The sequence below is a fragment of the Phyllostomus discolor genome, chromosome 9 (genome assembly GCF_004126475.2).
Source record: "Phyllostomus discolor isolate MPI-MPIP mPhyDis1 chromosome 9, mPhyDis1.pri.v3, whole genome shotgun sequence".
Classification (NCBI taxonomy): domain Eukaryota; kingdom Metazoa; phylum Chordata; class Mammalia; order Chiroptera; family Phyllostomidae; genus Phyllostomus; species Phyllostomus discolor.
The window spans coordinates 29,754,459-29,780,772 of record NC_040911.2 but is presented as its reverse complement, the minus strand read 5'-3'; the positions used below and the strand labels follow the sequence as shown (position 1 = coordinate 29,780,772).

The 26,314-nt window shown below is 34.5% G+C and overlaps 1 protein-coding gene across 1 annotated transcript in view; it reads right to left on the bottom strand.

The window, feature by feature from the left end:
* The window catches only part of CCDC178 (coiled-coil domain containing 178), a 288,569-nt gene that overhangs the window by 238,301 nt on the left and 23,954 nt on the right, over positions 1 to 26,314 (bottom strand). The window contains exons 5-9 of the mRNA XM_036009438.1: positions 24,004 to 24,026; positions 16,165 to 16,244; positions 13,714 to 13,914; positions 11,046 to 11,266; positions 2,178 to 2,320 (exon numbers count right to left, since the gene is read on the bottom strand). Coding sequence (XP_035865331.1) covers positions 2,178 to 2,320; positions 11,046 to 11,266; positions 13,714 to 13,914; positions 16,165 to 16,244; positions 24,004 to 24,026 — 668 coding nt within the window. The remainder of the gene's footprint in view (positions 1 to 2,177; positions 2,321 to 11,045; positions 11,267 to 13,713; positions 13,915 to 16,164; positions 16,245 to 24,003; positions 24,027 to 26,314) is intronic.

The following is a 26,314-nucleotide window of genomic DNA, read 5'->3' as shown; positions in this document are numbered from 1 at the left end:
ACCAAAAGAAGGATAACAATCAATTTAAGAACAACAACCAGAATTGCCAGAAAATCAAACTTCATGGAAGTCCAACAACCAAGGAGTAAAAGAAGAAATATTCATCCAGACTGGTAGGAGGGGGAGAGACAGGAAACCGAGGCAGAGAAGATGCCAAGTGGCAAGGTGGCAGTTGGTGGCACACTGGGGCATAGCTGGCAGTGGCTGCCAGACTGGGCAGTCACACATTTGTGCATGGATAAGTTGGGAAGACATCTGGGGAGTGAGACACATCACACAACCCAGGGTTCCAGTGCAGAGAAATAAAGACTCAATACCTCTGGCTATAAAAACTTGTGTGGGTTGCTGCAGTGGGAGAAAATCCCAGCCTCACAGGAGAGTCCACTGGAGAGACCCACGAGGTCCTAGAATGTACACAAGCCCACATACCCAGGAATCAGCAACAGAAGGGCCCAATTTGCTTATGGGTACTGGGGGAAGTGCCTGAAAGTGGGGCGAGGGAAGAGCAAAAAGCACTGTTACCTCTCTGACCCCTCCTCCACATACAGCACCACAACCTACGGAAGAGGGTTGCCCCATCCTGATGAATACCTAAGGCTCTGCCCCCTTATAACTTCACAGCTGCACCGAGACAAAGAAATATGGCCCAAATTAAAGAACAGATCAAAACTCCAGAAAAAGAACTAAGTATTGAGGAGATAGGAAACAACATATCAGATACAGAGTTCAAAACACCAGTAATCAAGGATGCTCAGAGAATTGATTGAGTATGTTTGCAAGACAAAGGAAGAAGTGAAGGCTACAGAAAGTGAAATAAAGGAAAATACACAGGGAACCAACAGCAAAGGGAAGGAAACCAGGATACAAATCAACAATTTGGAACAAAGGGAAGAAATAAACATCCAACCAGACCAGAATGAAGAAACAAGAATTCAAAAAAAAAATGAGGAGAGGCTGAGGAACCTGTGGGACAACTATAAACGTTCCAACATCCCAATCATAGGGGTGCCAGAAGGAGAGGAGGAAGAGCAAGAAATTGAAAACTTATTTGAACAAATAATAAAGGAAAACTTCCCCAATCTGGCAAAAGAACTAGACATGCACAGAGAGTCCCAAAAAAGTTGGATCCAAGAAAAAACACACCAAGGCACATAATTAAGTTACCCAAGATTAAAGATAAGGAGATTATCTTAAAAGCAGCAAGAGAAAAATAGAGAGTTACTTAAAAAAGGAGTTCCCATGAAACTTTCAGCTGATTTATCAAAAGAAACTTACAGGCAAGAAGGGGCTGGAAAGAAATACCCAAAGGCATGAAATGCAAGGACCTACATCCAAGGTTACTCTATCCAGCAAAGCTATCATTTAGAATGGAAGGTCAGATAAAGTGCTTCCCAGATAAGGTCAAGTTAAAGGAGTTCATCATCACCAAGCCCTTATTGTATGAAATGTTAAAGGGACTTATCTAAGAAAAAGAAGATAAAAACTATGAACAGTAAAATGGCAACAAACTCACAACTATCAACAACTGAATCTAAGAAACAGAAACAAAAACTAAGCAAACAGCTAGAACAGGAACAGAATCACAGAAATGGAGATCACATGGAGGGTTATCAGTGGGGACAGGGAGAGGGGAGAATGGGGGAAAAGGTCCAGGGAATAAGAAGCATAATAGGTGGGTACAAAGAAATAGGAGGATAGTAAGAATAGTATAGGAAATGGAGAAGCCAAGGAACTTATATGTACCACCCATGGACATGAACTAAGAGGAGGGGAATGCTGATGGGAAGGGGGTGTGGAGCAGAGGAGGATAAAGGAGAGAAAAAAAAATGGGACAACTGTAATAGCATAATCAATAAAATATACTTAATAAGTAAATAAATAGGCACTATTGCATTTAGATAGCAGGGTTATTGCTATATGATACCCATAGACAATTTGGCAAAATGTATAAAGAGCTTTTAAATGATGCAGAAAAAAGTGCTTTAGGAATTTATACACAAATAGATTTATATATGTAAAGATACATATTTTAATTCATGTATAAACTTGATAGATAATAAGGGTAATTTAGATGTATTCCTTTCTCTTTACATGAATTTTATACAGAAATATAAATTACATTTTAGTTAATATTGTACTTCTAAGTGATATAAGTAGGATTTGTGAAAAAATCTTACTTGAAGGTTTCTATGCTTCCTTTATCTTTACAAATATCATTTTCCATTTCTTTTCTCATTTGTTCAGCTTTTAATTTGACATTTTCATAGTCTTCTATAGCTTCTCTGAGTTCGTCACAAACTTGTCTGTACAGTTCCATTACCTAGAAATAAAAATATTTTTTTTAATATAGGCAATTTATGGCTAATTAAAAGAATCAGACAAGACAAAGATCAGAAAAAGAACTTACAGTAGTTTTTATTTAAATAAAAAGTTCTTTATATCAATTTTCTTCCAATATTTAGTGAATTGTTTAGCACACTAGTGTTTTGAGTTTCCTTTTCCCTGAAAGGCATCAATACTAGAGATGTACAAAAGTTACTGAAGAGAACAACTTCAATACTTCAGTTAATACTTCAGTTAACATGGCCAAAATAAAATCATTATCTTTTCACCCACAAAAGAACCTGCTACCTTTTACTGTTTTTATTGATCAAATACTTCCTTATAGAAAAATCAGAAAACACGGATAAAAAAATAAAATAACCGATAATGTTCTCATTCAGGAGTAACCATTATCAACTTATTGCAAGTGTCCAAAATATTCCATTTTTATGGTTTTTATTAATAGCATAAATATCCTTCCTTCCCTCTTCATCTGTCCTTTCTCTATCAAACTAAGAAGAAGGGGGTGGTTATAGCGCTCTTACTTGAAAAAAGGGGTGAATGCCCTGTTGGAAAGTGTGGGGGAGGGGTGTAAGAGAAGACACAAAGGAATAAGCAGACCTTTCCCCAAGGAGTGAAGTAGTAAACTGATATGAGGCAGTTGCCTCCTGGAAAATCAATAAATCTCATTTTTTAGACTAGTACAGACAATAGCAACTTCTATATGAGTTTCCTTTAGGCACAACAGTATATGGGTATATACATTTTAGCAGAGAGCTAGGAGCACACCAGGGTGATGGGCTAAACAAACAAAAAGCTCAGGAAAAATAATAGAATTTCTAGTATCAAAGGAAGAAGACCAATAAATAAAATCCTAAGTCCAATTTTTCAGCCCCTTTAGATGAGGAAGCATGTAGGAATTACTAGGGCAGTGGTCTCTGTGTTGGGAGATAGGGTGACACCATATGATTCAAATTCATCTTCAAGATAAGTATTTGGGCTGGGTCAGTGTGGGACTGATATAGCCTTTCATATGAATACTCATTTGAGTTTATATAGATAATATTTGTGTGTCTCTGTGATGTTATGAGGTTAAGTTGCTTGTAGAATTTGAAGGCAATGTTGAGCTTCTGAGCTTCATTTCCAAGTATCTACATACTATGGCTAAAGCATGCTGGCTAAGGGGCTTTTTAAAAAATAATTGTTAGAGTTCTTTTTTAATTAAATTTATTAGGGTGACATTTGTTCATAGGATCATATAGGTTTTCAAGCATACATTTCTATGATACTCGACCTGAATAATGCATTATGTGCCTTGTATTATGTAAGCAATTTGGGTTATTTCTTAGCAACTTTCAAATATGCAAAATGTTTAACTATAGTCACCATGCTGTACATTAAGTCTCCAGGACTTACTTATTTCCAGTTGTCAAATTTATTTTATAACTGGAAATATTTACCCTTTGTCTCCCTTCATCTATTTTGCCACCCCCACCCCACAACCCTCCATGGCAAACAGCAATTTGTTCTTTGTATCTGTAAGCTTTTTTATTCCTTTTTTCCTCTTTTTTTATTGAACCTATAAATAAATTTACACATTTGTCTTTCTCTTCTGTTGCTTAGCATTATGTCTTCAAGGTTCATCCATGTTGTTGCAAATGGTAAGATTCATTTTTTATAGCTGTCATATAGCATTATACATATATGCACCATTACTTCTTTACCCACTCATCTATGAGTGGAAACTGAGGTTGCTCCCATATCTTGGCTACTGTAAATAAGACTGCAATGAACATATGGATGCATATATCCTTTTGATTTAGTGTGCTGGGCTTCTGCAGGTAAATACCCAGAAGTGGAATTACTGGGTTTTTCCTTGTCTCTTGTTATAAAGCCTTTGTTTTAAAGTCTGTTTTGTCTAGTATAAGTATTGCTACCCCAGCTTTTTGTTTGTTTGTTTGTTTGTTTCCATTTTCATGAAATGTCTTTTCCCAGTCCTTTACTTTCAGTCTGTGTGTCTTTTGATCTAAAGTGAGTTTCTTGTAGACAGCATATGTAAGGGGCTTGTTTTGTCTCCCATTCATCTCAATTTGTTTTACCATTGGAGTATTTAATCCATTTGCTTTTAAAGTAATTGTTGATAGATATGTATTTATTGCCTTTTTATTATTCATATTTTTTATTTCTTCTTCATCTTCAAGAAGATGTTTTAACATTTCTTGTAACACTAGTTTGGTGGTGATGAACTACTTTCGCTTTTTGTCTGGGAAGCTCTTTATCCTTTTATTCTAAATATTGCTGGGTACACTAATCTTGGTTGTAGGTCCTTGCTTCTCATCAGTTTGAATATTTGATACCAATCCCTTCTAGCCTGCAAAGTTTCTGTTGAGAAATCATCTGACAGCCTTATGTGAGCTCCCTTGTAGATAACTGCTTTTCTCTTACTGCTTTTAAGGTTCTCTGTTTGTCATTAACCTTTGGCATTGGCATTTTTTAAAGAAGATTTATTTATTTATTTTTAGAGGGGAAGGGAAGTAGATAGAGAGGGAGAGAAACATCAATGTGTGGTTGCCTCATGCACACCCCTTCTTGGGACCTGACCTGGTCTGCAACTCAGGCATGTGCCCTGACTGGGAATCGAACCGGAGACCCTTTGGTTCACAGGCACACACTCAATCCCTGAGCTACACCAGCTAGGGCTACCTTTGGCATTTTAATTATGATGTGTTTTAGTGTGGGCCTCTTTGGATTTATCTTGTTTGGGTCTCCCTGAACTGCCTGGACTTGTATGTCTACTTCCTTCACCAGGTTAGAGGAGTTTTGTCATTTTTTCACATAGGTTTTCAATTCCTTGCTCTCTCTTTTCCTTCCAGCATCCCCAGACGCGAGCGTTCATATGCTTGAAGTTGTCCCAGAAGCTCCTCATACTATTTTCATTTTGAGGGGATTGTTTTTGCTGTTTTGACTGGGTGTTTTCTGTTTCCTTGTCTTCCAAATCTATTATTTGATCTTCTGCTTTATCTGCTCAACTGTTGATTCCCTTTAATATATTTTTCATTTAAGTTCATGTATTCTTCATTTCTGACTGGTTCTTTTTTTATGTTTTCTATCTGCAATTTTATGTTTCCTATCTCTTTGAAGAAATTCTCACTGAGTTCATCTATTCTTCCCCTAAGTTCCTTGAGCATCCTTACAACCAGTATTTTGAACTTTGCATCTGGTAGATTGCTTGTCTCCATTTTGTTTGGTTCTTTTTCTGGAGTTTTTTTTCAGTTTTTTCATTTGGGACATGTTTCTTTGTCTCCTCATTTTGGTACCTTCTCCAAGTTTGTTTTTATGTATTAGGCAGAGCTACTACATCTTATGGCTTTTATAGAGTGGCCATATGTAGTAGGTGTCCTATAGGGTGCAGTGGCACAGCCTTCCTGACCACCTAAGCTGGATCCAAGGTGCATCCCTCATGTGGATTGTGTACACTATCCTATTGTAGTTGAGGCTTCATTGTTGTTGGCACCTCCATGGAGGAAATTTACCCCAAGGCTTATTGGCTGCAAGGACTGGCTGTGACCACTGTGGAGGATCAGCTCTGCGGGGGCCAAATCCATGGAGCAGGACTTACTTCAGTAGCGCTCTGGTGACTTCTGATTCTTCCCCTTGAGTGTGTCACTTGTGGGGTTCCTTGGGTGGTGCTTCCAGATAGTCTGGAGTTGTCCACCAAGTGTGTAGTCATTGGGGACTCCTACGGGGTACAGGCCAACATCAGCTGCCACCTGTGCCTGCCTGAGGCCAGCTGGCTTCAGCTACAGAGCAATATGCAGATGGTTGCTACTTGCTCTTTGCTTGGAGGTGCCCAGGAGAGGCTATGAACTGAGGCTAGCTGCCACTTGTGGCAGGCCTGGGACCACTTAGTAAGACAAACAGTATACATTGAGGCCAGATGCTGCTTGTCTGGCAGATTTTAGGAAAGTCCCCAGAGTGAGCCAAGTGGGCCTCTTTGTATTGAAAAGCCACTGGAAATGGTTTGGGTGGGTCTGCTAGTTGGTAGGGCCAGGTTTCAGGGAATCGCCAAGGCAGGGTGAACAGTGTTAGCCAGATTGATAGAAACTCAGATATGGTGCCTGCCAGCTGACTCTGTAGGAGGAGGGCTGAAGAATGGAACAATGGCCCTTGCTAGCACTTCTGTCCGGGCAAAAGCTTCCATTCCACCTCTTGCCCTGATGCCAGATAACTTGCTCCTCAGGGGGGATCTCTGAAGCTGAGATATCCCTCTAATTTTTATCTGTCACATTGGGTATGAGACCAGATTGTTCTATGTCTCTGCTGCCCCTCCTACTAGTCTCCATGTGGCCTCTTCTTTATATCATTAGTTATAGGACTTCTGCTCAGTTAGATTTCAGGCAGTTCTGAATGATAGTTTTTCTGTAGTTTAGTTGTAATTTTAATATGGTTATGGAAGGATCTGGGTATTGGATTTACTTACACCACCACCTTGACCAGAACCACATTTCTTGCCTTATTGATGATAGCCATTTTAACATGTGAAGTAGCATCTCATAGTGGTTTTGATGTGTACTTTCTTGATGATTAGTAATCCTGGGCATCTTTTTGTATACCTATTAGACTATATCTATTTCTTCTTTGGAAAATGTCTATTCAGATCTTCTGCCCATTTCTTAAATAAAAGGATAGCTTTTTTTCATATTGAATGCTAAGAGTCATATAGTTTGGATATTAACCTTTTGTCAAATATATTATTTACAAAGATTTTCTCCCATTCAGTAGGTTGCTTTTCCATTTTGTTTTTTTTCACCTGTGCAGGAGCTTTTTAGTTTGATATAATCCCACCTGATTTTTTTTTTTGCCTTGGCTTTTGGTGTCAAGTCCTAAAAATCATCACTAAGATTGATGTCAAGGAGCTCACTCCCTTTATAGTTTCAGATCTTACATTAAAGTCTTTAATTCACTTTGAGTTAATTTTTGTGTATGAATTAAGGCAGTGGTCCAGTTTCACGATGTTGTTCCATGTGGCTATCCAGTATTGCCAGCCCGTTATTGAAGATACTTTCCTTCCTCCATTGTATATCCTTGGCTCTTTCATGGTAAAGTAACTGACTACATATTTGTGGGTTTATTTCTGGGTTTTCTATTCTGCTTCATTTATCTCTGTTTCTGTTTTTATGCCAAATACCATACTGTTTTAATTACCATAGCTTTGTATATAGTTTGAAATAAGGAAGTGTGATGCCTCCAGCTTTGCTTTTTCTTTCTCAAGAATGTTTTAGCTACTAAAGGTCTTTTGTTGTTCCATACAAATTTTAGAGTTTTTTGTTCTCTTTCCATGAAAAATGCCATTGGAGTTTTGATAGACATTGCATTGAATCTGTAGATTATTTTGGGAAGTATGAATATTTTAACAATATTAATTCTTCCAATCTATGAGCACAGTATTTCATTCCACTTATTTGTGTCCTCTTCAATTACTTTTTCAATGTCTTATAGTTTTCAGAGTATAGGTCTTTCCCCTCCCTCAGTTAATTTTATTTTTAGGTATTGTATTCTTTCTGATGCAATTGTAAATGATTTTTTTTAAAATTGCTCCTTCTTATTGTTTCTTATTAGTGTATAGGAATGTAATGAAGTTCTGTGTATTAATTTTGTACCCTGAAACTTCACTGAATTCACTTATTAGTTCTAATAATTTTGGGTGGGTTTTTTAGGGTTCTTATATATAATATTATGGCATCTACAAATAGTGATGGTTTCAATTCTTCCTTTCCAATTTGGGTAGCTTGTTTTATTTTCTTCATTTCTTGCTTAATTTCTCTAGCTATAACTTTAAGTAATATGTTGAATAAAAGTGATGAGAATGGGCATCCTTGTCTTATTCTTGATCTTAGAGTAAAGCTTTCAGCTTTTTGAGTATAATGTTAACCATGCACTTGTCATTTATGGCTTTTATTAAGTTGAGGTACATTCCCCCTACATCCACTTTCTTGAGAGTTTTTATCACATGGAAAAGGTGTTTAAATTTGATAAAGTTTAATTTCTCTTTTTCTTTCATTGCTATACCTACAGTAATGTCCCAACATTCATTTCTAATACTAGTAATTTGAATTTTTTCATTTTTCTCTTGATCAGTCTAGCTAAAAAGTTGGTTGATTTTGTTATCTTTTCAAAAAAAGAAACTTTTGGTTTCTTTTATCATATCTATTGTTTTCCTAATATCTGTTTTAGCTCTACACTCTCATCTTTATCATTCACTTCATCCTGCTTTTGGGTTTACCTTGCTCCTCTTTTCTAGTTTCATATGGTATAAAGTTAGGTTATAGATTAAATGTAGATGTTGACAGCTATTAATTTTTCCTATGGACACTGCATTCATTGCATCCCATGAGTATTCATGTGCTGTATTTTGTTTTCATTTATATCATAGTATTTTATAATTTATTGTTTGATTTACTTCTCTTTGATCCATTATTTGTTTAGGAATATGTTATTTCTCACATATTTGTGAATTTTCTAGTTTCCTCCTATTATTGACTTCTAGTGTCATTTCACTATGGTCAGAGAAGATACTCTGTATGAATTCAATCTTCTTAAATTAGTAGTGGAAGCAGATGTCAGATTGTATGATAAAATTTCACAAGTATAGATTAGGAGATATGAATTTATGTTTTCTTATTTCCTGTTATTATTTCACATCCAGATTATTTTCTATTTACAATTAGAACTATTAATATATGTTCTGGTCTGCATATTTCTATATAGCAATTTATTCATGTGCTCATTAAACTTATGATTCAGGCACTGTTATTATCATATTAATTTTATAAGTGAAGAAACTGAGGCACAAAGGGTTAAAAACATACCTAATATCTAAATGGTATAGCTGGGATTTAAACACATGAACTCATGCTTTAGAACCTTTCTCTAAAACACAATTCTATCTTGCTTTCCTACAATTCTATGTTGCTTTCATAGAATATTTCCTATGCAAATATTCTATTTTTCTCTGAGGAGGTATTTAGGTTTTCCACTGTTCATAATTCTGCTTTTCATTTCTTAGTTTTGTCCATTATGCTTATAATATGAAAGAAAAATGCATTCTCTTATCACTTTTTTTATATAAAGTATCACTTATTTGTAAGTGATACTTGTGACACTTTGTAAGTGATCTGTAGGTAATTTGTGTCTGCTGTAGGAGAACAAAGGGATGCCAATTTACACACCTACTGACACATTTTTAAATCTGACAATAAAAATGTTGAAAAAAACTGTGAGGTGCTTCAGCTAGGACTGGCTTTCAGTAAAAACCTAGTCAATAATCCTACCTACATCTCATTACAAATACCCTGAGTAAAAGGAAATTGGGAAATGACTTTTAGCCTGACATATATCTATTAAACTATATAAGAAAGAAGAATAATACTAAAATTCTTGTCCGTGGTGTAGAAATGGGGAATCTCCAGCACTGCTACTATGCCAGTAATATAAATTGTTAGAGACTCTTTAGAGAGCAATTGAACATATAAAGTTAAAACTGTGTACAACTGAAGACCCAGTAAATACCCCACTACCTATATACCCAAGAAAAGTTCATAGGTGCATAGAGAGAACCATGATCCCAGCAGCTTACTGTTTATAGTCAAATCTGTATTTTTGCTTCCAAATATAGGAAACAACTCAGATGACCCAGAAAAGAGAAAATGGTAAATAGTAGATTGTGAGCTATCTATCTGATGCAGCATGGTGAGTAAAATGAATGAACTAGATCTGTATGTATGAACACCAGCCTGGTCTCTAAGATAATGTCAGATTAAGCAATTTGCAGAAAGTTACACACCATTTTATACTATTTGAAAATTTAGAATACTATGTATTATCCATAAATATATGAATATGTATAAAATATATAATTCTTTCCTAGAAACAATTTCATGAAAAGGTTGTCTTTGGAGAATGAGGGAAGAAAATGGAATTGTTGAGGAAAATACAGGAGATATTTGACTTTATTTGCTTTGAAGTTATTAAATATAATACAAAGTTAAATTTGTTCATTTTTGGCAGGTATAAAGAACTTGATTTTTGTAATATAATCCCACAAATATGATAGTTTAATCATTAAAAGGGCTTTATTTCATTTATTTTCATCAACAATGAAAATGACCGATATATTCTACTTGCATTCTCCCTCAGCTCAATTTACAATTTCAAAAGTTACCATGTTTTTTAAATCTCCAATATAAGTAGTTTGACTAAATACTATTAATACTCTTAAATATAAAAGTATGGGAAGGCCATACAGTTGATGTGATTACCAATCAACTGTATTGTATGTATTTTAATAATTCCTTTGAGAAATAAATAGCAAGTCAATTTTCCATGAAAAGGAAACCTTTAAAGACATATTAACTTCTTAGAGATGAAATTTAAAAGAATTTTTTTCAGATTGTATTTATGCATTTTTAGAGAGAGGGAAAGAGAGGGAGAAAGAAAGGGAGAGAAACATCAATGTGACAGAGAAGCATCTGCTGGTTGCCTCTGGCAGGCCCCCAACTGAGGACCTGGCCCACAAACCAGGCCTGCACCTTAACTGGGAATCGAACTGGCCACCTTAGGGTTTGCAGGCTGGCACTCAAACCACTGAGACACTAGAGTTGAGATATTTTTGTGTAACTATGTAACAATCTGTAAAAGGCATATCCATTCAACTATTCAGTTACCTCATTTTTTTTTCTAGTATATTCCTTCAGAGCTTCAATTTCCTGGATCAACTTTGAATTCAGGTGAGGAGCAAGTTCATTCATATAATCAATGTCTGCTTGAAGCTTTGCATTAGCTTCTTCCCACTTTGTCTTTTGTTCCTCAAACTTGGTTCGTTGATGTTCCATATCTTCAAGGTGCCATTGTAATTCTAGAATATCTCTCAAATAGGTCTCATGTTCTAAACATACAATAACAATAAAAAAAGTTATTGCATTATAAAAATATTGCCCTCTGAATTTATCATTAACAGGATTAAAATATTTGTTTTATAAGTTCATAATTGTTTTAGTACAATTCTGCTTATTACAACCAATATATACACATACATAACCACTCTAACTTTGTTTTAAAAGGTCAGTCATTATCTTAAGTCTTACCATTATAATCTCCATTGTGGTTTTCTATTAGATGTACATTACACATTCTCATTTTATTTTTTGAAAGATTTTATTTATTTATTTTTGGAGAGAGGGGAAGGGAGGGAGAAAGAGAGGGAAACATCAATGTGTGGTTGCCCGTCACGTGACCCTTACTGGGGATCTGGCCCCCAACCCAGGCATGTGCCCTGACTGGGAATCTAATGAGCAGCTCTTTGGCTCACAGGCTGGCACTCAATCCACTGAGCCACACCAGCCAGGGAATCATTTTATAGTCCATGCTTTTAAATACTTATATTTTCCTCTTCCTGTGTAGCTGTGATACATTCTGTGTAATTTCTGCAAATTTTACAGCTCATATCACTTTTCTTAGTCCAAAAAGCTATTTAACCAAACACTGTCTTATTAATTTTAAGGAATATAATTTGCATTTCTAGTAAGTCTTTTTTTCCATTTTTGCTTTCCTTTAAAAATAGTCCCTTAGTCCTTATTTTTATTTCCAAACTTCTCTTTTTATTTTTGAAACACATTCAATATATTTATTGTATAATCTACTATATAATCCAATATCTGAAAACTTCTTGAGTAAGATTCTGTTGTCTGTTTCTACTGATTTGCACTACTTTCATCTGGATCTTTGTGTATTTTATATTTGCTGCTGAATGACTCCTTTCCTTGAACTTTCATCTGAGATAAAATGTACTCCTTTGGGCAAAAAAAGATCAACTCTTACCTGAACTTAGAGTGATTTGGCATAATTTTTCTAGTTAAATGATAAGTTACTATAATTTTTATAGTAAAGGGTGAAAAAGGCATAGAAATAAAGAACAAACTGATAGTAACCAGAGGGGAGGGCGGAGGGAGACAATAGGGGGAAGAGGGGGAAGGGTCATCAAGGAACGTGCGTGTATGAAGCACCCATGGACAAAGACAACTGGAGGTGGGGAGGATCGAATGTGGCAGGTGGGTGTGGGTAGGTCAGGGGAGAGTAATGGTGGAAAATGGGACAACTGTAATTGAACAACAGTGAAACAATGTTTAAGATGAAAACAAAAGGTGAAAAAGAGCATAGACAAAGTCTGGATTAAAGTCAGTCTAGGCTAGGCTGTGGGCCCATTTCCTGTTTCTTCAGTTCTGCAGAAGGAAGTGAGCAAATAGAGAGAGTTCAAGCTGTAAGCTCAGTATTACTTTAAGAGGAGAAAAAGCCATTCAACCTACATGTAATTTATTTTATTAAAATATAATAGTTGAGGGACCATTGGATAATGGTATTTTGCTAGGCACTATAAAGACAAAATTAAAATGCAAGTAAATAAGAAAAAATATTTTAAATATAAATAAAATTTCTAATCTTTTCCTGCCACTCCCTGAAATGTGTACATCCTACTTTAAAGACTACAGTTTTAGAAGATGTGAAACAGGTGAATATGAGTTTGGTTTGACACATCATTTGACACATCACTGGGATAATGGCTGTTATCCCAGAGTAATAATGAATAATAGCATCCCTTTTTCTCTCAAAGATGCCTTGGTTTAAATGATAGGTTATATCAGCACCACAATATAACCCATTTATAAAACATGGGAATCCTGAATTAAGATTTTCACACTAAGAGAGCATACAAAACTTTCAGCTGCAGGCAGAGTCAGGTATCAGGCATGGTTTCGTACATAGACACAGTTGGGAAATAAGAAATTAAATGCCTTTAGATTGTTTAATACTTCACCAATAGCCCCTCATCTGTAGTCTAAAGGGCACCACTGATCTTTTGAAACATTTGTTACCTGCATAGTACTTGGAAACATCTTAAATTTTATTGCCTGATAGAAGTTACCAATAAAATGTACTATTGAATTCTCTAAAATAGATGCATGTAGTTGCTAAAGTATCACTTAGAACTCTTGTGTTTTCCTATATTTAAAGATGTAGAAAATAATACTAACCAGCAATCACTTTAGATTTCTAGTCTTCAAATACCGTAGTTGTTATATGAAATATGTGCTAAACTTTTACACACCCCTTGAGTACCACAACGCCTATGGAATTTCAAACACACACCAAATGACAGCAGATCTAGGTTTGCTCGTGTGTTCCTTCCAACGGAGCATTATCATTAACAGCACCGATCAAAAGCGAACCAGTTGGGATGCAAAAATCATATGGTTACTAAAACAGTTGTTTTTTACTCAGAGCCACAAACATGCCTAACAAAATGACTGTCAATATGGAGAAAATCCTTACTGTTACCTTTCTGCACAGCTAACGGGATTTCTTGAAGTCTCCAGATTGACCAAGAATCAATTGTCATGTTTATCTTTTCCCTTCTTGATTGTTGTCTTTTTAAAGCTTCTTCAGCTTCTGCACGGTCCGTTTCTAGACTTTTAATGAGATGGATGGCCTCTGATAGCAATGTTTCCATTTCCTGCTTTAATTCTGGACACTTTTCATCTTAAAATAGGAATACACATTCACATTTGTTAATGAATTAGCCTATAAACTGGGTGGTAGGATCATGGATACTAGTAGTATCACTATATTTAATATTGATATATATAAGAGGATTTTAGAAAAATGAATTAGCCTTTTAAAGACTGCTTATCATAATGCAATCATGACATTGATAATAAATTTTGAAAGACAGATTTTTAAATGAATATTTTATAAAATAATTAGAATAGCTAAATCTCAACCAATATCTTTCATGCTTAATATTTTATCTGAAGGAAAAGTACATGTTCTATTTACAGGCTGCATTTTTAAATTATGCTGTGTTTCCTCTGATTCTATGAGAAAAGTAAATCATAATTATTATACCAGATAAATATTGGAAAACCTCAGATGGTTCCTAGAAACAAGACACTTAATATCCTTCACTTTATCAGATAATAACATCCCTAGATAGCCTTGCCAAAATTTCATTGTTGTTTATAAATTCTATTTATTCAGTTATAACACAAGTTTATTTCCTTAATGAGAGATATTTGTGATTCCTGGTTCACAGCTCTAAAAATGACAAGGTTTAATAGTACAATGATTAATGTGACTGCTCATTCACCTATTTATGGAAGAAATGAATAGAGAACCTGTTCTGTTCCAGGCAATCTGCTCTCTCCCTGGAAAGATCAGTAAGGAATATGGATATGGGCCCCACTCTAGTGACATTTCTGCTTGTAAACAGTGACTTTCACAAAAATGTGATATAACAAGAAGACATAAGCAAATACAGTCTCAAGAAAGGCAAAGCCCCCCAAAGAATTGAAGCTGAGAAAAACAGTAAAACTGGATCAAGAAGAAGGCAACTGATAGATCTTTGTTTTCTTTTGTTTTGTTTTTGGACAATTAAGGCAATAATTTTCTACCAGCAGGTAGTGTTATATAACTATTATAAGTGGAACCTGAGTAGTCACACAGTTTCTGCTTTGGACCTATGGTCTTATCAAAGAAATTCAGTGTTCTACCTGAAAAAAATTCTTGAAAAACAGGTTTCTCTATTGCACTGCATAAAGTTGTCTTTTTCCAAACTGGTCCTTTATTTGGTCTCTATTTATTCAGGCCTTTAACTCCTCCACCCCCCTCAAATTCTACCACATCCTGAAAACTCCATATTCTTAATTTTCTGTTTTTTTATGACAATATACACATTAAAAACTGGGTTCTCTGGCCAACATATGATCCATTAAATTTCTATAACCAGATTTCAGTCTGAAACACATGATGAAGTTAATGCCACTGAAGTTAAAGTACTTCTGATGGGACACATATGTGTCCAAAGGCATCCATGATGTTCACGCAAGATGTCTTTTATACTGCTTCTATCACAGCGTTCTAAAGTCGATGCTATGTGAGGGTCCTCCAATTATTGTAGTTGACATTTCTCTCATTTTTTTCTAGAATACCATCTCAATTAGTTTTTACTCCTTCATATTGAATAAGTGAGTAACCACCTGATATTTTTTATCATAAACATTTACAATAAATTTTCCTCATCTCAATACCATCTTCTGTTTTAGAGTCAAATGTGCATTTATAATAAATATAATTATAGTTAAACAATTATTGTAACTGTTAACATATTTTTTCTTCTAGCATTTATCATGTAAAAAATTAAAAAGTAATAAATGAAGTTTTCAACTTCATTGTAGACATAAAGAGTGCAAATAGAGCTGAACTATGAATTACAGCTTTGAATAAAATATTCTTGCTTTTAAAAAGTCCTGAGTTTATAGTTGCCTTTCATTAAAGGAAGACTTAACAAATTTGTGTGGTAAGGAATGGGGAGGAGATCATATAATATCAAGAATATATTCAAATACATTGAAGAATTGTAACACATATTTTATTCCAATATATAAATTACAATATATTTTACATTTTATAAATTGTGACAAGAATATTAATCTTAATTTCTGTGTACAGTAGAGCTGTGATGCCCAATATGGTAGCCATGAACCACATGTGACTATTTCCACTTAAATCTAAGTTAAAGTTAAACTTCAAAACTAAACTCCTCAGTCTCACTAGCCCCATTTCAAGTATTAAAAAACTGTATGTAATCAAATTACGTGGAAAGCTCTTTATTAGACACTCGTAAGAGTAATAAAACTATTAAACATTGTGAAAATTACAAATATATTAAACGAAAATTCAATGATCTTTCCAATGTAATTACACTTATCTAAGTATGCAGTCCGACTTTACCTCTCTCCTTCTCGGGCTTGGCCTCTTCGACTGGTGCAGCAGTACTCCAGTCCTCCTCTAGGTCTTCCGTGGCTCTGCTCCTGCATAAGGGAAAACAAGAACCAATTACTACAGAAGGACGGCACTTAAAGTCATGAAACACATTTCAGGTGATGCTCTTGCATTGAATTTTAAATGTTTGGGGTAAAACTTACTATATACATATTAATTCCACTGTATTGGTGATCAATACAGCAAAATTCTAACAGATGGGCTCTATGCTTCATGATAAATTAATTGATATTTAAAATTTGTTACAAATGATCTGAAAATTTTAAGGTGATATTTAAGGAGTATTTTTTTTTAAAGAAAGTAGTCTTTCCTAGAAATTGTTGCTATCAGAAAAAGGAATTAAAAAAATTAAATGAACTATTTTTCTAATTTCAGTTTAGTAGTTTCTGTAGAATCAATATAAATTACAAGGAGCAAGAATACTATTTCAAATTTGAAGTTACTAAGGTTTAGAAAAATGTCCAAATTAAAATGCTATTTTCTTTTCTAAAGAATCTTTTAGCTAAGTTCTGTATGTTGGATAACAATATGTTTCTTATTATCAGTATTATTCCAGTTCAATTCCTGGATCCTAGACTCGAATATATTGTATTTTTTTATTATTTTTTTATTTTTATTAAATTTTTATGTGACACAAGTTTATTGTATTTAAACAGAAGTATTTTTTTCTCTGACAAAAGTTATAAGAAAACCAGTATAAACAACAAAAGGAGTTTCATTTTTATTAATTTATTACTTTCTTCTTATTAAAGAAGTAATACAAATTAAAGAAAGTTGGATAGCTGACTACCATTTACTATTTCTGATGGGTGCATATTATTTGTCTCATTGTTATTCCACAATTTATTTAGGTAAGTCTGCCTATTCTGAAGTAAGAAATATATTCAGTATGTTTTCTTTATTTTTTATTTCATTTAAATATTTCTATTGAATAAGGCAATGTACTTTTTACTATTTGTTTGCTTTTATTTATTTATTCATTTGTTTGTTTATGAATTTATTCTAGAGCGAGGAAGGGAGGTAGAAAGAGAGGGAGAGAAACATCAATGTGTGGTTGCCTCTCACGTACCCCAACTGGGGACCTGGCCCAAAACCCAGGCTTGTGCCCTGACTGGGAATGGAACCAGCTACCCTTTGGTTTGCAGGCTGGTACTCAATCCACTGAGCCATACCAGCCATACCAGTGAGAAGAACATTTTGCTTTTAAAAATAGAAAAATAAATCCCAGCATCTATTATTAAATAGTGCTCTCCTCACAGCCTTGAAATAACAATTACATGATGTAGTATATTATCATACATAATTGGATCTGTTTTTGTGTATTGTATTCCAAAATTCCATTAATTTTTAGACCAGCACAATTTTGTCTTAACTCATATATATAAAAGTCTCAAAGCAGAACATTAACTATTTGGAAGTGTAAACTTTTAAAAAAATTGTTAACAGTATTATAGATGTCGCCTATGTCCCTCAGTTGCCCCCTTTCCACACAGCGCCCCGCCCCGGCCTTCACCACACTGCTGGAAGGATAAACTTCAATGGCATTTAGTACATTCAATGTTGTGCCATCATCAACCCCACCTAATTCCAAAACTCTTTCACCACCTCAAAAAGAACACCCTCTGTTTATTGAACAATCTCTCCCCTTTCACCCTTCCATTAGCCCCTGGCAACAACCGATTTGCTTCCCATCTCTATAGATTTATCTAGTATAGATGTCCCATATAAATGGAATTATACAATGATTGTGTCAGTGATTTAACTTAGCTTAATGGTTTAGAAGTTTATCCACAGTAAAGCACATATCAGCACTTCATTACTTTTTATGGTGGAATAATATTCCATTGCAGAGCATAACCCTTTATCTATAAATCCATGGCAGGATCTGAGGTTGTTTCCACCATTTGGCTATTGTGAATATTCATGACATAAGCATCTGTAAAGTTTTTGTTTGAACAACTGTTTTGAAATCTTCTGTGGATATACCTAGGAGTGGGATGTTGGGTCATATGGTTACTCCAGGCTTGACCACCTGAGGAATCAACAAACTGTTCTTCCCAGTGGCTGAACCACCATCTATGTGCAAGGGTTCCAGTATTTAATAAAAGTGGCAAATAGGATGCTAAGCATAATAAGCCAGACAGGGAAAGCTAAATGCCATATGATCTCACTCATACATGGAATCTCGTGAACAAAATAAATGATGAAGAAAATAGAGCCAGAGGCACGGCTACATGTAACAGACTGACAGGCCTCAGAGGGAAGATGGGTAGGGGACTGGAGGAGATTAGCCAGAGAACATCTCTGTATGTATACAAAGCCCATAAACACAGACCATGCAGTGAAGACCAGGGTGTAGGGGTGGTTTGGTGGAGGAGGAAAAGTCATGGGGTGGGGAAATGGAAGATATCTGTAATAGTGTCAACAATAATTTTTTTTTGAAAACTGTCAACAGTGGGCAATCCTTGTCTTGTTCCTGATTTAGGTTGAAAACTTATACTCCTCCCCATTAATTACAGGGGTGAGCAAAAGTAGGTTTACAGTTGTTAGTGAGGAAAATACAATAATTGATGAATAATAATGATACAAGAATAAACTCTTTCACATACAACTGTAAGCCTACTTTAGCTCACCCCTGTATAATGTCAGTCAAGGAATTTTTCATAAATGTCCTTCACTATGTTCTGAAAGTTTCCTTCCAATCTTAGTTTTTTTAAGTGTTCTCAACATAAAAAGGTGTTGGAATTTGCCACCTGCTTCCCACATCAATTGAGATGTTCACGTGCGTTTCCCCACTTCCTTTAATTACTATGATGCATTGCATTGATTGTTTTTGTTCTTTGAATTAATGACATTTAGTTATGATATGTACATATAATTCCATTAATATGTTGCTGGATGCAGGTGGCTCGTACCATATTTTGTTGAGCATTTCTGCATCAACAGTCATAAAGTCATTTGTCTACAGTTACTTTTCTTGTTTTTTTATCTGGCATTAGCATCAGAATACTGCTGACCTCAGAGAATGAATTAGGAAGTGTCCTGACCACTTCTACCTTTTTAAAGAGTTTGAGAAGCATTGGTATTAATTCTTCTTTCAACATTTTTTTAATCTTCACCTGAGGATACATTTATTGATTTTAGAGAGAGAGGAAGGGAGAGAGAGAAAGAGATAGAGACAGAAACATCAATCAGTTGCCTCCCTTAAGCGTTCTGACTGGGAATCGAATCCACAACCTAGGTATGTGACCTGACCTGGGATCGGACCTGTAACCTTTTGGTGTACGGGACGACACTGCAACCAACCATGACACCAGACCAGGGCTCTTCTTTCAATGCTTGGTAGAAGTCCAATAGTGAAGCCATCTGATCCTTAGCTTTTCTTTTTTTGGGAGATTTTTGATTGATGATTCAATCTCTTTACTTATTAGATGTGTTTTAGATTTACTTCTTCCTGAGTCGGTTTTGATACCCATGCATTTCATGTGTTTCTAGGAATTTGTCTATTTAATCGTTTTTCATTGATTGATTTTAGAGAGGGAGAAAAGGAAAGAGAGAGAGATATGGATTTTTAGTTCCACTTATTTATGCATTCATTGGTTGATTCTTCTACATGCCCTGACCAGGAATTGAACCCACAACTTTGGTGTATCAAGATAATGCTCTAACAAATTGAGCTACCTGGCCAGGGTTGCCTATTTCATCTTGGTTACCGAATTTACTGTTCATAGTATTATCATTTGTTAATAGTATAATAAACATTTTTATTTCTGTAAGGTCTGAAGTCCTAATTTTTTATGATTTTAGTAATTCAAGTCTTTTTTTTGTCAGTCTGGCTAAAGGTTTGTGAATATGGTTGATCTTTTCAAAGAAACAACTTTTGTTTTCATTGATACTATTTTTTTTACTATTTGATTTTTCTCTGCTCTAATCTTTATTATTTTCTTTCTTTTGCTAGCTTTAGCACATTTGTTCTTTTCTAGTTCTGTAAGGTATAGAGTTAGTTTACTAGATTTGGCAACCTTCTTTTTAACATAAGCATTTATAGCTATAAACTTCCCTGTAAACACTGTTTTCTGCATCCCGTAAGTTTTGGTATATTGCTCTCATTTTTCATTCATCTTAAGATATTTTCCAATGTCTCTTGTGATTACATCTTTGATTCATTAGGGTTTTTTTAGTGTATTGCTTAATTATACATATATATTGCATTTTGAGTTTCCTTTGGTTGTTAATTTCTAGTTTAATGCTATTGGGGCACAGATGATACTTGGTATGATTTCAATGTTTGTAACTTTATTGAGGTTTGTTTTGTGGCGTCATATATGATGTATCATGAATAATGTTCAATATGAACATGAAAAGAATGTGTTTTCTGCTGTTGTTGGGTGAAGTGCATTATATAAGACAGTTAGGTATACATATTTCTAGTGTTGGTTAAGTCTATTTCCTCATGGATCTTTTTTTAGTTCTTTTATCCATTATTGAAAGTGAGCATATTGAATTTTCACACTCTTACAGAATTGCTTATTTCTCCCTTCACTCCTGTCAGCTTATAATTCATATATTTTGAGGTTTTGTGTTTAGGTTTACACATGTTTAGAGTATACACACACACACACACACACACTCTATAGTGTATATATAGAGTATATATATACATATCTTCTTGATGGAGTGATCTTTAATCACTCTATAAAGAGAGAGTGTATATATATATACACACTATACATAGTATATATAGAGAGTATATATGTATATGTGTATATATGCCATATATATACTCATTAATGTATATAAATTTATATATATACACACACACACATATATAAGAAGAAAAAATATATATCTTCTTGGTGGAGTGATCTTTAATCAAGATACCAAGTATAAGTTTGTTTCTTGTAATATGTTTTGACTTAAATTCTGTTTTGTGTAATATTAGTATAGCCACTACAGCTCTATTTTGGTTACTATTTTCATGAAATATATTTTTTCCTTTCCTTTTCAACCTATTTGTGTCTTTGGATCTCCAGCGACTCTCTTATAGACACAATATAGTTGGATCATTTATTTTTATCCACTCCACTACTTTCTATCTAACTAATAAAATAGTTTAATACATTTCCACAAAAAGTTATTAATGAGAAGAAAGGAGTAACTTCTGCAATTTTGTTGTTTTCTATATCATATATATTATGCTCTTTATCTTCTTCATAGCTGCCTTCTTTTGTAGTTAGTTGTGGGTTTTTTGTTTGTTTTATTCCTAGTATATTTTAGTTTCCTTCTTATTGGAATTTCTGGGTTTTTTTATTTATTTTGTTTTTAGAATTTTTATTAATGGTCCCCTGGTGGTTACAATGAACACCTTAACTTCATGAAAATTAAGTTTGAATTAATATCATTGTAGTTTCAGTAACATTAAAGAGTTCTGTTCCTTTACAGCTCTGCTCCCTCCCCTTATGCTACTTTCACACATTGCACATTTACACATTGTTTCACTGCCATTAATTTACATTTCTACTTATGGTTTTGCTCATTTGTATTTTTAATTATATAGGAAAATAAAAGATAACAAAATAATGCTATTATACTGACATTTGTTTTTATCTTTGCAGCTACCTTCACTGTTGTTTATTGTGGTTTTTTGGGGGGGGCTTTAAGTTACTGTCTAGTGATAGCCATGATAGCTCTGAACTATGTGAGCAACTCTGCTTCATCTCAATTTATTTTGTGTACCCAATTAGCCAGATGTGTCCTAAGGTACCAGAAAAGCCTAAGAGAGCTTGTAAGAGTGTCACACTTAGTGTAAAACCAGATGTAATTAAGCTTATTCAGTATGATTCTGGGAGTCTGAGAATACTGAGAAAATTTTCCATATAAGTTAATGATAATTGCTTCTTTGCTTTGTGTCACTTCAGTTTACAAAAAGTTTCACTGGAATACTCTACTTTTGGATATGGGGGAAACCTGTACTATCTTTGTCCCAGGCTTTCAAAAATTACATTAAAATGTGTCTTAGTATTGACCTCTCAGTTTGTCATGCTTGGAGTGCTCTGATTTATTAGAAGTACGGATTCATGTTTTCATTAAATTTGAGCAGTTTTCAGCCAGTGTTTGTTCAAATATTCTTTCTCTCCCCAGTCACGCTTGAACTCCTAATGTGGGTATATTTGTATTCTTGGTGATGTCCCTGAAGTCTCTTTGGCTCTGTTCATTTTTCTTCATTCCTTTGGCTTTCTGCTCTTTGGCCTCATTGACCTGTCTTCAAATTCCTGATGCTTTCCTCTGTCTGCTCAAATATGTTGATGAACACCTCTAATTAATTTTTTTCATTTCAAATATTATATTTTTCATCTCCATAATGTCTATTTGGCTCTTTTTAATATTTTCAATTATTTTATTAATATTATATATTTGTTGAGATGTTAGATTCCTGATTTTGTTTTGTCCTTTGTCCATAGTCTCCTTATCTCTTTGAGAATATTTCAAGCCTTTATACAGCAAGTCCAATGTCTGGGCTTCCTCAGGGACAGTTTCTTTTAGTTCTTTTTTCATTGCTAATGGAACAAACTTTCTTTTCTTCTTTGCCTGCCTCATAAGTTTTATATAAAATTGAACATTTTAAACATTTTAATGTGAAATGTAAATAAATTTATCCTCCCTCTGTTGGGGTTCTTGTTGCTATTTGTTGTGTGTCGTTGTTATTTACTTATTTAATGATTTTTAAAAAGTTTTTAACATCTGTGTTCCTTGTCATGTGTGGCCACTGAAGTATTTCATTAACTAATTGGTGAGCTTGTGTTTTGCCTGTTAGCTTAAATACCTGGAGCCAAAACAGAGAGAGAGAGCATACAAAATACCCTCCCAGTCTTAACAGATCAGCTCCTTCAACGCCTGTCCAGTCTGTTTATATCTCTGCCTCTTATCATCAGTTGTTGCCTGTGAGGATCCTAAAGATTAACCACAGGTAAAAGATTAGGGTCTTCTTGGTTCTTTCCTGAGCATGTGTCAAGAACTGAACATCTGTATACACTTCTTTTCAAAGCTTTCAGTATATGTGAAATCTTTGAAAAGCCTTATTCTCTCATGTATCTCCTTTCTCAACTTCTTCTTTCCCAGGCATTTTGGTCTGTCAAATGCTTGTTCCAACTGATATCAATAGCCTCATAGAATGGTGGCAAGTGTATGCTTTTAAATGCTTTCAACAAGTACTCCCTGGAAGCGGTTCAAGCTCTGGGGTTACTACAAGTCAAGTACAATGTAGACAAGCCTTTGTGTCAATCCTTCAGGGAGCTGGCAGACAGGTCAAAATACTGAACCACAGCTATTCAAGAATAAGGTCCATATTGTTCCCTCTGGCACTAGCAATGGGCACCACAAGTGCAGGCTGCCCTCTTTATGGCCTCCACTGATCTGGGGGCTGGAGGATGGCCAGGAAGTAGTATAAAATGCCACCGTGTTCTCTTAATATAATTCAGCAGACTCTTTCTTCATTAACTTTTCCCATGGTTGTTGTAAGTTTTTGACTAATTAGGGACTTTGGAAAATGTTGATTCGGACCAATTTTTGCCAAATTTATAGTTGTTTTGTGGTGGAACAGAGCCCTGGAGATTCCTATTCTGTCATTTTTAGTAATATACTAATTATTATATTTTCAAATTATATTCTAATATGTAATATGAAAAATTGTGCTTTCAATTTTCTGTTTGTTTTGAAATAAAACTCACCTATAGCAGGTTAATCAAAATGTAAACATTAAAAATTAAAAGAAGCATAATAGGATCTTACCATTTTTCAAATGAAGCTTCAAACTGTCAAAATAAAAGATCTCAATAAAAATCAAATTTTAAACATTTCAGAAAACAATAGCAAACTTAACCTTTACTTGAATTCACTGGTAAAATTATAAATATACAAAGGATATATAATCAGAATGTTATAGGTTTCTTAGATGATCTCCCGTTCAAGATATTAGATTGGGCATACATCAATACTTCTCTTTAATTCCCATACCATATCAAGATTTCTGGAGAAAAATATATATGTCTGTCAATAAAATCACTGGAACATATTGAAGAATGCCCAGAAATAGGAAGTAATCTGATGGGACTGATAGTAAAAATAAAGCAAAGGAAAGTATAACTCGGAAGGACAGATGGAGATCATCATCAAGGTGTAAGAATAAAAAGGTGATAAACAAAGTAAATAATAGAAAGTTTGCCTGTGGTGGCATTAGCTAGTATTATTGCTTTCCACCTCCAAGAATCTAGAGTACACGGCTGAGAAGTTTCCTTCTAGTCATTAGAGAACTCTCTACCCACACTGCAGATCTGCCTAAGGAAAGCTTGTCTATAAATTACAGTTTCTAGCAAGAAACAAAACAGAGCCTATGTAACTAGCAAAATCTCACATAAACACTACCAGGTGGGAGAAAAAACAAAGGCAGCTTCACCAATGAGTGAAAATATTCTAAGGTGCTAGCAATCAAATGTAATCTTATTTAGGCAAAAATAGAGGCCCTCAACTCCATTATAATCTTATGGGAGTACCATCCTATCCCAGGTAACTTAAGCAAGAAAGCTGATTAATTATACTGACTGCTTGCTTTTCCTCACCTTTTATATATAATTACTGATTTGTTTTGATTTCACCTCTGGAATGTGTCCCCAACTGAAACAAGTCTTTCCATTTGTATTGTACTGTCTTCCTTCAGGCCACTGCCATTTCTGCCTGCATCACTACTGTCAGAGCCCTTTCACTGTCTTTTCTTCATGAGTCATTTCTTCCTCCCATCCATCCTCCATAAAATAGGCCAAATGCCTTCCATTTCTAAATATATTTTTGGACAAAAAAAAGGTGTGGTACATATATATGATGGAATACTACTCAACCATAAGGAAAGATGAAATACTGCCACTTGCAACAACATGGATGGATCTTGAGAATATCATGCTAAGAGAAATAAGTCAGACAGAAAATGTCAAGAACCACATGACTGCACTCATATGGGATATAAAACTGAAGGTAACAAATGAAGAAACAAGACAGACAAATGAAAACTCACAGGCACGGAAAACAGTATGGTATTCATCAGAAGGAATAGGGGCCTGGAGGGAGTTAGTAAAAGGGTAAAGAAGGTCAAATACATGGTGATGGAAGAAGATTTGACTTTGGGTAGTAAACGCTCAAATATACAGATGGCGTATGTAGAATTGTACATTCAAAATATACAATTTTGTTAACCCCAATAATTTAATTTAAAAAAGATATACTTTTGTCAATAATCTGTTTAAAACCTTCCTCTGAATCTCTCTCACCACAGATTAATTCACACTCCTTGGCATGATGTAAAACCCCCTTTATATAATAATATTTACTCTGAAGCTTTATGACCCTTCATATACTCTGCTCTAGCCTTGATTAACTCTCTCACTTCTCAGCTTTAACCCATGTAATTTATCTCTGTTTAATTCTCACTTCTTCCCATAAAACCATCTTTGTCCTCCAAAGCTGAGGATAGCTGTCTTTCTTTGAAATCTCTTATAACATTTTACTGACTGCCCTGTATTTTAGTTGTTTCTTCATCTCTCTCTCTCTCTCTCTCCTACCAGATATTAAGGTCTTGGAAGTTAGAATTTATATATAATTTCTACTAACCATAATACTTACCAGAACATGGCACATCATAAACACTAAATAAATATTTTGAATGAATGGATTCAGGGATAATTTTCTAAATTATGTTAGGTTTTACATGAGGCTGCTTTTTAAAACATAGGAAGGATATACTCATTCTTAAAATTTTTTTATATTTTGCAAATTGTTTGACAAATATTGCCTATGTTTTCAAGATGATTTGTACTATTGAAAAGATATGTATAGAAAACCCCAAACTGACTGAAAATTCATGTATATGAGAATTATTTTCAAATGAAAGTAGATCAGAGTGGAGAAATAGTATTCAGAATTAGTACTCAACACCTACATATATTTTACAATAAAAAGGAGATTCCCAACATAAAGTTATTTTTTCCTTTTTTTAAGAGTAGAAAATAGAATGTTTTGTAAATACTTTCTTTGTCTCAAAAGTTTAAATAGT